Source organism: Halichondria panicea, chromosome 12 (genome assembly GCF_963675165.1).
Source record: "Halichondria panicea chromosome 12, odHalPani1.1, whole genome shotgun sequence".
NCBI lineage: Eukaryota > Metazoa > Porifera > Demospongiae > Suberitida > Halichondriidae > Halichondria > Halichondria panicea.
In genome coordinates this window covers 1078350-1091600 of record NC_087388.1, presented here as the reverse complement: position 1 = coordinate 1091600, position 13251 = coordinate 1078350, and the positions used below count along the sequence as shown (strand labels likewise).

General features: G+C 40.3%; 1 protein-coding gene and 1 long non-coding RNA gene across 2 annotated transcripts; one reads left to right on the top strand and one right to left on the bottom strand.

The window, feature by feature from the left end:
* Positions 1-6739: 6739 nt before the first annotated feature.
* LOC135344897 (uncharacterized) lies at positions 6740-7738 on the bottom strand. Its single transcript, XR_010397574.1, has 2 exons — positions 7125-7738; positions 6740-7073 (listed from the first exon to the last, which is right to left on the bottom strand). It is a non-coding gene; the product is annotated as an uncharacterized LOC135344897 (long non-coding RNA).
* A 2245-nt stretch (positions 7739-9983) lies between these two features.
* LOC135345673 (uncharacterized) lies at positions 9984-12540 on the top strand. The gene is made up of 3 exons (XM_064543097.1): positions 9984-11732; positions 11819-12094; positions 12169-12540. The coding sequence occupies exons 1-3, from the start codon at positions 10130-10132 to the stop codon at positions 12447-12449; spliced, it is 2160 nt and encodes a 719-aa protein (XP_064399167.1). The 5' UTR covers positions 9984-10129; the 3' UTR covers positions 12450-12540.
* The last annotated feature ends 711 nt before the right edge of the window (positions 12541-13251 follow it).

Sequence of the window (13251 nt, the reverse complement as noted above, 5' to 3'; positions counted from 1 at the left end):
TGAACCAAGAATGCTATGAATATCATTACGTTTCCAATCATCCCTTTCTGTGCTCTATTATCTATGCTGGAGCCAAGTACCTGAGCTGCAAATCGCCCAAATGTACAAGTGCACAATGGGTTGTTACTGTTTGTGGCCTCTAATTCAGCAGCAGAACATGCAGTGGCAGCAACAACTGTGGTTTATTTGCTATTGCCGCTGCAGTGGAGTAGGAACAGTTAAAAGGTTGGAGGGGCCCACTTGCATGGGTGGTGTGAAGCACTACCCAAGTGGCGCTCCCTGCGCTGGAAATTTTAAGACAGGGAGCTACACCCTCATTATGACATCATAATTAGCTGCGGCCTAGCTACAAGCTTATTACCTCTGAACAAGAATAAATAATATACAGCAGAATTGCTAAAACACGTTACTGTAAAACAAGAGTATAATTATTATCATTCAGAAGTGTCTAAAAAAAGCGGTTCTTCATTTCTGCTTATAAATTCATACTTTATCCTTGTCAATTGGTTGGTTAAAACACCTATCCAACTCAGGAAGGCTGGGCTGATTCAATGTTGTGGGGCCACCCCTGGCCCCCCTGTTCCTACTTCACTGCGCTGCATACCACGAATTGCAAGGAGACAATTTGGATTACATCATCCTAAATGGAAAATGAGGCACCACCTTGTGCGTTGTTTTGAAATGAGAAACTGAAGTTTTGGAAGTCAAAAGAACTGAATAGTCGCAAGAGACCAGAGAAATTTTCCAGCATTGTGATTACTATAATTATCTCTTTCCTTGGCAATCTGTTGTAGAAATTACAACAACGGTAACGAATCGTTATGATGAATTAGATGAAGTTGTATGTGAGCTCCTCCCTGACAAACAAACTGTAGTCTAGGTAACGGCCTTATCAGTCAAGTAGGCTAAAAATCTGTGTCCTTTGATGTAAGCTTTGATGTCTCTTTGTGCATATGTAGTTAAAAAAAAAAAAAAAAAAAAGAAACCTTTGACTAGCTAGGAAGAGTAGCAGCAGTAGTAGCAGTGCAAGCAGGACTAGACTAGATTAAAAAGTTGGTGGAAGGAATAACTGACCGTTTGACGTCACCTGGCTGCCAGACTTTCATCTGGACTCTTCCCCCTGAGTAGCTGGCCTTTCTCTAAGCCACAAAACTGAGCAAGAAGCTGAAGAAGCAGCTAGGCAGAGACATGTACCTAGCCTTGAGAATTGGGAGGAGTGGCTCAACTAGTTAGCCCAGCCCAGAGGAATTGTTACTGAACAACCGTAGAAGTAGGGCTACCCCTGGCTTTACTGAATTAACTAGCTGTGTCTGCTGTCTAGTTGGACCAGATTTAGCTAGATAATGGGGTAGAGAATAGTTGAGCGGTGCTGTGTGTAGCTTGAACTGTACTGGCTGGCAAGAATCTAGTAAGCACCCTATGCACTGATAACTCGTCAGAATGGAGGGTATGTTCTAGACTGGCGGCGACAGCCCCTCGTGTACCGCGAGGGACTGGCAAACTGCCTATCAGTCACTCGTCTCAGCTGCAACGAGCATTGCAGCCTATCAGATTGCTCAACGTCATATTAGCCCTGTAATTGTAACCGCACTTACACTTCAGGGGATTCAGTGCATTCCATAGTAGCTGAATCTCATAGCAAAATTTAACCACATTATCTATAACGATATTCATGTTTAGTAGTGTCATACGATCTATTACACTTCCGCTGAGACGAGTGACTGATAGGTAGTAGTTTGCCAGTCGCTCGCGCTACACGCTCGGGCGGCTGTCGCCGCCAGTCTAGGTATGTTCTAGGGATCTGGACAGCTGTACATCCAAAGGAGCCAGGGAGTGCCAATCATCTTCTCCCAGTCTCTGACACGCTAAACAAAACGAGCTAGAACTGGGAGTCCCAGTAGTTGGGCGGAGTCCAACCAACGCTGCGCTCTGGGTTGGGTATCACTACATGTAGCAGTTTTGTTCCACTGGTACTTGAGACAGAGTATGAATATTGTTTAATCTTAAGTGGCTGACAACCGCATGGCTCAGGGGTGCGATATAAAGAAATCAATGGATGGCTATTCTAGCTGCCTGGATCTAGCTATAGTTGTTTTGGAATTCAAGAAAGACCTCAGACTCTTAGAGAAAGTAGAAGAATACTGTAACCTAGATTTAGTACAGGCAGAAATAAAATTTGTCATAATAGTTAGACATCTAGCACAAAGAGAGGTACGTACAGCTAGCCAGCTATAAGACTACCCCAAGGCTTCTGGAGAAGCTTTTCGAAGACCAAAGAAGGCATAGTACATATCACAGGTTTTGTCCAAACTAATGATCTAATCTTAGATTGGTAGCACAGCAAAACTTAAACAAAGACAAGTAATTAATACAAAGATACTACTGTTCAAGCTTCATTCATAGATGCTTCTTTTCTAGTAGCCTAGATATCCAGCAGGAGCTGTTTCTGCATTCTCCAGAGAAATACAGCTAAAATACAGTGTCCCAGCTTGCCTTGTCAGCTAAATTGAGCTGTAAGGTTTCCCACTTGAACGCAGCAATCTGATTGGGCTGCAAATTTCTTGCAGTGGGTACTGCACTGATACCCAACCATTAGCCTCGATTCCAGGCCGATTAAAATGCGGCCTGGAATCGAGGCTACCCAACCATGAGCGAAGCGTTGGTTGGACTCTGCCCAACTAGAGTCCCAGCTAGAATTGCTAGCCGGATCTAGACTAATAGAATGACATGGAGGCGTGGTGAGGCCGGATCCACACTAATTGATCGACCTAAAGACGCTCCTGTTCCAGACTTTCACAAATGGTAAGGAAAGGGTTATACTGCCCTTGTCTCCACCCTGACTCCTACGATGAAATGATACAGTGTGATATGTGCGACTCGTGGTATCATTATACGTATTAAAGTATCTCCACTCAGTTGGAGGTTCTATAGCTAGTTGTAGATCTAAATAGAATTTTTAGGCTTTCGTTATCTTCCACTGCTGTTTTTGTTTTTCATGCACTGTAATAGCACTGTGTTGTTGTTTTTTTTCATCCACTATTATAATTATTGTGGTGGATGTTGTTGTTTCAAAATTGTAGTGGATATAGGAAAATGTGAACAGAGTGTATATTAATGAGCCCTGAAACAAATTAACAAGCATTGAACAAGCTACCAAGCAGACTGCAAGACTGCATCAGGTAATTGAAAATCAGTCGATGTTACGTTTAGGTCACTCCAGGAAAGTTCTCTTAGCAAACGGGCAGGTGAATTCTTTCTTGATTGATAACTCATTGTGTTTCACCTTTGTATGAATACGATTATTGTATGATTATTGTATGAATAGCATCATTTACATAGATCATTGTATGCATGCGTGGTAGAAATAGAATCAAGGACATTATGATGTGGGCAGTGAATCAGAAATAGGGGTTGGTAGTAGTCTCGCACCAGCCCCGATTAAAAATAGGGTCTGGAGAACTTCCTATCAACGAGTTGTGCAAGGCCTTAAGTGGGTGATAGTAAATACCGTATAGCGGGTAATTTTTGGGGGACAAAATATTCGTGGTTCAGCAATATTGAGACATTTCGTGGATAATATTTTCGTGGTTGCTACTTGGATTGTAGGTAAAGATAGGCAAGGTCGCTTCATTTGTGGGTAAAATATTCGTGGTCAGATCTCCAACCAACCACGAAAACCACGAATATTTTGCCCCACGAAAATTACCAGCTACAGCTGTTTGCATAGACCTTGCAAAATACTAAATCATTCACTGCATTACCACAAAACCATCATACAATGTTGCTATGCAAACAAATATATTGGGTACATTCACATTCATAAAAAGTGAGCAATGGTGCATGACTTCAAGAAATAGACTACATGGAGAGTCATAGAACCGGGAGGATTTGAAGTAGAGAATTGTCTACCAACGCCTTATGCTGAGACTTGTGCTGCACGAAAAATTTTTACGCTAAAGAGCCTACTAACTTGCTCACTGCGGTATACCGGTTTTGACCATCAAGTCCGAACATATTTCTCTACTAGATTAACACCAAACAATAGTTTGTGATCTGTTAGTGTTTAAGGTACTTCGTACTAACAGTTTCTTCAGCCTGAAACTTCAAGCCTCACCATAATTATGTGAGTTTCCATACCACCAAGAGTAGATAAAAGCATCTACTCTTGATATAATTTATACCACCTTATACAGCAGGTATTTTTCGAGGGTCTACTCAAAAAGTACCCGATATACAAGTTCTAGAAACCATCATTGCTCAGGACTGCATGTTGTTTGCATAGCAACATTGTATGGTGGTTTTGTGGTAATGCAGTGAGCTGATTTAGTATTTTGCAAGGTCTATGCAAACAGCTGTATACGGTAGTGGTCACAAATAAATCTAATATTATTCATGGTCGATGACCACATTGTGGTTAAAATAATGTGAAAACCACAGTTCTGCAAATAAATTTATATGTACAGTATAGTTGAGAGTTATCGGTGCTCAGTGCTCAAATCAGGATGGATCTACACATGCAAGAAGGAGAGAAGCTATAGCAACTACTCAGAGTCACTAGAAAGATCTAGACTGAGCTTAAACCAGGCATGTTATGTTTCAAGGTTCTCAACAATGGCATGGATTCAGTTCTCAGAGAAAAAGATGCAAATCAAATCTTATTTGCAGTACTGCCACTTGAATATGGAATGCTGGTTTCAGGTATATATAGATGTAGTATACTAGTAGGAGACATCCTTGAAGCTAATTATCTACAACTCAGCTCTTGCTTCTGTATGGAACTTCTCTCTCTTTGTGATCTTCTGGGATAGTCTTAGGGCATAAATAAGCCATTATTGTCAGTTGCATTTAGCTAGAAACTGTAGCAAGTTGGGCAACAAGAGGCTGCTTTGCATAACTATCTTTCCTTCTTTTTGCCTCAGTTGACCGCAGCGGTTAACACGCCGAGAAATCTTCGGCGTGTCGACACAACTTGTACATAGGAAGTTCACCAGACCCATGTTATCGACCTAGCATTCAAATAGAAAAAATCCGGGGCTGGCTGTGCGAGACTAGGTTGGTAGATTATGCTCGAGCTATTACCTATTATGCTATTCTTTTATGCTCAAATTAACAGCCTATTATTCTTTTCAAATTGCCTATTATTCTTTTCGAATGACCTATTGAATTGTGCTTTGGAGGAATAATGTGGGAATCCACATTATTTCTCCAAAGCAAAACATAGACCCCATGTCATCGCACAAATAACATCAAACTATAAATAATGGCCACATGACTCTACTTAATTAATTAACACTATAAATACAAAAGGCCAAGGAGATAATATTATGATTAACCATCAGTAAATCCATCATGGCCACCAGGCCTACTACTATGATTCGTACTGACCTATACTTCCAAAACCTGCCGATTATTATCGTAATTGTTAAAATGGTGCCTATAATGCGTGGTAGAAATAGAAATAGAGGACTCACATATTCCAAACAAAAAAACCAACGTACTATAGATACTATACTCGTGGCCGCCCACGTGCGCTTCGGGTAATAATCATATACATCCATGTACAGCTACTGTATTTACAACAGTAGTACAATCCTTTGATATCTGACCACAATGAGCAATAAATTATTTGGCGAGCATAATCACGATTTTAAAATTAACAATCATGCTAGCTGGGCATTATTGCTGTATGGCATTTATTGATGCATTACCAGGACTCTTTGGGCGGATTATACTAGCTCGCGATTCTCACCACTTTTTTAGACTACATACCTGCTAATACGGTACTATAATAATATACTTATAAAGGCTATATAGTAACAATAGCACTATAGTTTTAAAATTTATATCTATATACTTTATTGTGTTATAGTCATAGAGATGGATGGCGAAAGCCAGTCATGTGATACTCCCCTGCACACTGCTGCAAGCTGTGGGGACTCGGATGAGGTCAGAGAGTTGTTGAAAACAAAGCAATATGAAGTAGACGTCAGAAACTCACACAACCAAACATCTCTTCATTTTGCATGTGCTAACGGTCATCTCGATACGGTTTGGACAATAGCCAATGACTTTGGTGCTGACATAGGAGCTATTGATAATGGCGGTAATACACCATTGCTTTTTGCTGCTAAGAATAAACATGTGCAAATAATTATCATGTTGGTTCTATTATCAATGTGTGGCAGACAACTCTGCAATAGAATAAGACTGCCATGCTCCTTCAGTCGTAGTCGGATTGATTCTCATCATGTTAAAATCTTTGAGGATGTTCTTTTTGAGTATTACAATGATTCTGAGAAAAATATGGTAATAATATCGAGATTTTTTCTCGATTATATCGAATTCAAAGACTATAAGGATGAAGGCTTTGTTACATTGCTTGTAGCTGCATCACTTGGTCTCAAAGACTTGATTGATCGGTTAGTTAAAGCGAAAAAGCAGAACTTAAAAAGAAAGGTTTCCACGGCTTGTCTATTCTCCACTGTGCCTGTTTTGGAGGACATATTCTGCTCTTGGAAAGTCTTATTTCAAAATATGGTATTGACCCTTTGTTAAAAGATAAAATGGGGTGCTCTGGTTTGTATTATGCTGCAACAGGGGGGATTCCCTATTCAAACTACGATGGCCATATAGAAGTGATAGCCTCGATCCCAGGCCGAGTTTTCGCTTTTATAACGGTTAGGCGAACAACTGGGCCTGGTACTAGTTGTCTGCGCATGCGTCAAATTTTCATTGTATATTTGTGGTCGGCAAAAATATTTAATAAATCAATAATAGAAATTTGTACACAGAAAATGCACAGAGTGAGTACACAAAAGATGCACATAGGGAGCTGCTTCACAAAGGCCTGGGGAGTTGCCAGTTGTGCTGCAGCACAATTACAGTGACCCAGGGCAACTTCAGGATGATTGAATGCCTTCAAATTACGTTTCAAAAAGATTTAGCAGGCTGCTGGACTTCTCTGATTCTAGGCCCCAACTCGTAACTCATTACTTGAGAAAACGTAGATTCTCTTGATGTCTCTGAGCTACCCAGCAACGCTCGAATGAGCAGGTCATACTCCAGTCCTGTGTCTGTGAGTATAGGACAATATTAAAAGAAACCAAAGACGGTTAAACCCTTACCTCAAACTGTCCAGTCTCGTCCGTTAGTATAGCCAAGAGGAGCACTGTTGGGATAGCTGGATATTAGCCATTGCTCCTGTACAGAGAAGTAGACATTTTAAATACGTGTAGATCTATACATATTAAATTTCTCGGTTATAGTGTCATTGTCGACGAGCTGATGATGGCAGCACCAAGTTCTCTAGCTCACACTCTTCACTTGATCCACCATATTAATGATGAAACTATAGTCTACCTACATTCTTGCCAAACATGAACAAGACTTGATAGCATAGCCTAGCCGGCCATAGGGCCCACACAAAAATATCTGACCTTAACAAGCTTGACAAAGCTTTATACCTCTTCCCTTGTTGTTCAGTCTTCAGAATAAGCTTCAGAGAAGAGAGAAGCTTCAGCTAAGAGCCATTCCAATCGATTCCAATAATGATAAAACGGGAACTGACTTCTAGTACACGATAGTACACAAATATAAATGTCACCAAAGTGAACGAGAATATCCATTCGTCAGAATCTGACGAACGACTGACGCATGCGCAGACAACTAGTACCAGGCCCAGTTGTTCGCCTAACCGTTATAAAAGCGAAAACTCGGCCTGGGATCGAGGCTAATAGAAGTGATAGACAAACTAGTGTTAACGTATGGTCTCAATTCTGCAGATGAAAAAAGCACACCTTTACATAGGGCAGCAATTATGGGATATATTGAAATAGTGAGACACCTAATTGTTCGTTACAAGGTGAAAGTTGATTGTACGGACAATAGCAACAACACTCCATCGATGTTGGCTGTGCTAAACGGCCACATGACTGTTTTGGATGTGCTAGTCAAAGAATTCAACAGCAATTGTCGTATCCGAGGTTTCAATGGTTATACTCTCCTTCACTACGCATGCAAACAAGGCCACATAGAACTGATAGACAAACTGGTGATGGAATATGGCCTCAATCTCGCAGATAGAGATGATAGTGGAAACACACCTCTGCATGTTGCAGCCATGAGAGGACATGTTAAACAATGAGACATTTTATCAGTGGGCACAGTGCTGATATTGAATGCACTAATAATCAGAACAATACACCATTGATACTAGCTGCACTGAATGGTCATACAGATGTTTTGGATGCGTTAATCAAGGAATTCAACAACAGTTGTCAAGTCCGAGGTCATCATGGATTCACTCTCCTTCACCATGCATGTGATGGTGGCCATATTAAACTTATAGACAAACTGGTGATGGAATATGGCCTTGATCTTGCAGATAGAGATGATGATGGAAACACACCTCTACATATTGCAGCCTGGAGAGGACATGTTGAAGCAGTGAGACACCTAATCAGTAAACACAGAGCTGATATCAATTGCACTAATAACCAGAACAATACACCATTGATGCTATCTGCGCTGAATGGTCAAACACAAGTTTTAGATTCGTTAGTCAAAGAATTCAACAACAGTTGTCAAGTCCGAGGTCATCATGGATGCACTCTCCTTCACCAAGCATGCAATGGTGGCCATATTAAACTTATAGACAAACTGGTGATGGAATATGGCCTTGATCTTGCAGGTAGAGATGATGATGGAAACACACCTCTACATATTGCAGCCTGGACAGGACATGTTGAAACAGTGAGACACCTGATCAGTAAGTACAGTGCTGATACTGATTGCACTAATAATAATAACAATACTCCATTGATGCTAGCTGTGATGAATGGTCATGTACATGTTTTGGATGCGTTAGTCAAAGAATTCAACAGCAGTTGTCATGTCCGAGGATGCAATGGTTATACTCTAATTCATCAAGCATGTCATAGTGGCCATATAGAACTGATAGACAAACTGGTGATGGAATATGGCCTCGATCCCGCAGATAGAGATAACAATGGAGACACACCTCTACATATTGCAGCCATGGCAGGACATGTTGAAACAGTGAGACACCTGATCAGAAAGCACAGTGCTGATATTGATTGCACTAATAATAATAACAATACACCATTGATGCAAGCTGCGCTGAATGGTAATACAGATGTTTTGGATGCTTTATTCAAAGAACTCAACAGCAGTTGTCATGTCAGAGGGTGGAATGGCCGAACTCTCCTTCACAAAGCATGTGATGGTGGTCATATAGAAGTAATAAACAAACTGGTGATAGAATGTGCCCTCGATTCTGCAGGTAGAGATGATAATGGAAACACACCTCTACATATTGCAGCCTGTACAGGACGTGTTGAAACAGTCAGACACTTGATTGCTCAACACAAAATCGATATCAATGTCACTAACGATACAAACTCTACCCCATTGTGTTTAGCAGCTGCAAATGGTCATGAAGTTGTGATTCATGCCATGATTAAAGAGTTCGATTGCAGTTCACATGTCAGAGGATATAATGGTCAAACTCTGCTTCATTATGCAGCCAAGAATGGTCACATAAAACTATTGAATAAACTGGTTGCTGAACGATCCATCAATTAGAGACTATGATGGGAACATACCTCTGCATATTTTGTGTTGTACACCTCATATTGAAGAAGAGAAGTTGAGAACAATCCTTTGCAAGTTCCAGTACTGGACAGTGTTTCAAGTAAATAATAATGGCAACACACCTCTTCACACAGCAACAATATATGGGCAAGTTCATTGTGCACGCTTACTATTGCAGAAATACAATGCTCCACTATTTGTTCGAAATAAGGATGGCAAGACCGCCCTTGATTTAGCTAAACTTCAGAGAAGCCATGAAATTGTTGCAATTTTCAAAAACCATAATTCAGAAATACAATCAACCTACCGGCAACTAGCTAAACTTGCTCAACAAGAGTTTGGGGGTGAAAAGAACCTCACCAGAATATTTGTTGTAGGTCATGCAGGTGCAGGGAAATCCACGCTTGTTGAGACTATCAAAAAAGAAGGATTTTTCAACCTTTTCAGCACATCAACTGTAGCACCTCACACTGCAGGCATTATTCCAAGTACTTATGACAGTAGTGCTTATGGAAGAATGATACTCTATGATTTTGCAGGTGATTCTGAGTACTACTCCTCACATGCTGCAATTATGGAGTCAATCAACGCATCGAAAGGAAGTAATATTTATTTGATACTTTGTGACTTGAGTAAAGGCGAAGAAGCTGCTGTCACTAAATACAGCTACTGGCTTTCATTTCTATCATACAATATTACGCAATTCTCAAACACAATTATCTTACCAGTGGGAAGCCATGCTGATGTAATTAACAAAGTGTTAATTAAACAAACTTTATGTGTGCTTGACAGCGTATCCCAAACTTTCTGTAGCAGCTCCAACATTGATGATTTACACATAGAACAAAGTGTTGCTCTTGATTGTCGTAAACGAGGGACTGTAGTGAATGACATAAAGGAACTCGCAAATAAATTATCCAAATTAGTATCCCCTATCGGACTTTCCCCGGAGACAAGCACTCTCTTGGGATTGTTGAAAAAAGACTTTGAACATGTTCCAGCTTGCAAAGTAAGCCTCCTTATCTCTCACATTGAAGAGACTGGACTTCCACTGCCACTAACTTCTTCATCACTCTACAATCTCATAAGAGAGTTACTTGATTTGGGTCTGCTAATGGTGATAGAGAGAGAAGGGGATTCCATTGAGAACCACATAATCATTCTCAAGATATCAACCTTCACATCAGATGTACACAATAAACTGTTTTCAAAGTCTGCTAAAGCGGACCTCACCAAGCCCATCGATCAACTCAAGCTCAGCGTAGGCATTATTCCAGAATTATTACTGGAGAGAGTGCTACCAGATTACATCACAAAAGAAAGTCTACTTAAACTGCAGTACTGTCATGAAATCGAGAATTTGAACGTGGAAGAGGACTACACTCTTTCTCAAATCACTTCTGAGACACTACCAACAGAAAGTGCCGCTAAACAGAAATCTCATCTATTTTTCCCTGCTCTATGTGATCTCAAGCTTGAGGAAATTCAATGGCCAAAATCAGAAGGTGATAAGATTACTTTGGGATGGTGTGCTAAATGTGATTGTGACAGATTTGGGAAGAGATTTGACTTCTTCCCAACACGATTTCTACATGTGCTTATCGTTCACCTCTCTCACAACTTTGCATTAAAGCAAGACCTACCAAGAAGCCACATACTCTCAACTACAACTTCGAATTCTTTGATCGCAGAGGTATATGCTGCTAATCCTCGCTGTCGTGTCTGGTCAACTGGTCTGCATTGGCTTATGAAGAATGGAGTGGAGGTTTTTGTCGATATGCCTAAAGATGCAGATAGTAAAGAGTTGATTGTACTAACAAGGAGTGACGTCCAAAATCAAGTCAAATGTTCCAAAACTCTGCAACTAGTTATTCAAAAGGTCGTTGAAGCAAAAATAGAGTTCTGTGCTGGTATAGTGCCAACTGTTTACCTTCTTGATCCAGGCAACCTCAAGGATGAGCCTTTTACAAATGCTAGAAGTGCACCTAAATATGCTCTTAGAGATATCGAAGAAGCATTAGCAGAAGGCACTGAGCGAGTCATGGATAAAGAAGGACAATGCTTCTCCTCTCCGATCAAAGATTGGATCTGCCCAACAAGTTGGGCCATATCTTACTTGAGTAAGTCACATTCACACACACACATATACACACACACATGCACGCACCTTTAATCGCAATCGTATTACGGTTACACGTTTTTACAGAATTGTTGTTTCCGATGGATACCTTCTTGGTTCGCTCTGCTTTGAAAGGAGTATTAGGTGCTCAATGGAAACTGCTAGGACTAAATCTTTTAATCCCTTGGATCGAACTAGATGACATCGACAATGAAGCAACCTTTCCTGGTGGCATTGCTAAGAAAGAAGAAGTACTTCGACTGTGGTTGTCTCAGGAACCAACCTGGAAAATTTTGGCAGAGGCTCTCAGTCAACCTTCAATTGGATTGTCCCAGAAAGCAAATCAAATCTCACAAGAACACAGTAAGTACTAAGATTAGTGTGCATAATTAATGCTTATTCATGCGTGAATGGAGTTTATGATTTCTTATGTATAGATGTGCCTCTACAAGAGAAAATTCTCGAAAGCAATTCATCCGCCCGTCCTGACGAGGACTTTCTTCAATCTTTTGCTGCCACCATTGGCTCTCGTTGGCAGTGTCTTGCTTCTCCCCTCTCCCTCACTTCTAAAGACATTGTGAGCATCAAGAGAGAGACAAGAGGAGCAGAGCCGACCAGACAAGCACTCGTCATGTTACAGAAGTGGGCAGCCAGGGAGACGGCAACTTATGGTCAGTTGAGAGAGAGACTCCATACACTCTCAGTGTTTCATATCTGATAACTTTAGTATTATGCATCACAATGAACACGTAAATTTGTAGTTACGTTCGATTGCACCTGTATTACTATATATACGTCACCGTGTTTGTGTCACTATACTCAACTTTGTCACCGACTTAATTACATATTAAAATTCAATTGTTATTTTATATTGTTGTTTTAATATTTGCATTGGCATACTATAATTATACATTCAGCACTATGATAATTCATATTTGTAAGTCACTTATTAGTCAATTAGAGGGACCAGTTTTTGTACTTAGCTACAATTATATACCGTATATCTTCTAATTTATCGGACACTTCTAATTATCCGGACACTCTTTTGGGCAATTTTCGTTGTTCTAATACAACGGACACTCCAGTACTTTAATATTACATTTGTTCTAAATATCCGGACAATACCTTGAAAAGTTGAGTTACCATTCATAGACGGCAAGTAAGACTTGGAGTGCTGCAGTTAGATAGCTTTGAGTAGCTAGTTTTAGATAGTTAGTGCAACTATTCAGTCGTACCTTGTTCTATTAAACTTAGCTAGCTCGCATGCAGCTGCTTGCTTGTTCTAATTATTCCGGACACTTCGCATGCTCTATAAAAATCTGTTCCAATTATACCCGGACAATTTCCAAAATAATTATTTTTTGCTGTCCGATAAATTAGAAGATATACGGTAGCTATATATCATAATTCTGTTTGTCGCAACCATTTGCCACTTGAAAGTGTACTAACAGTTAATTGCAGTTTTATTTCCTGAGGATTTCTGGTTTCAGTTGGAAAACAAATTTCAAGCTTTGAACGAT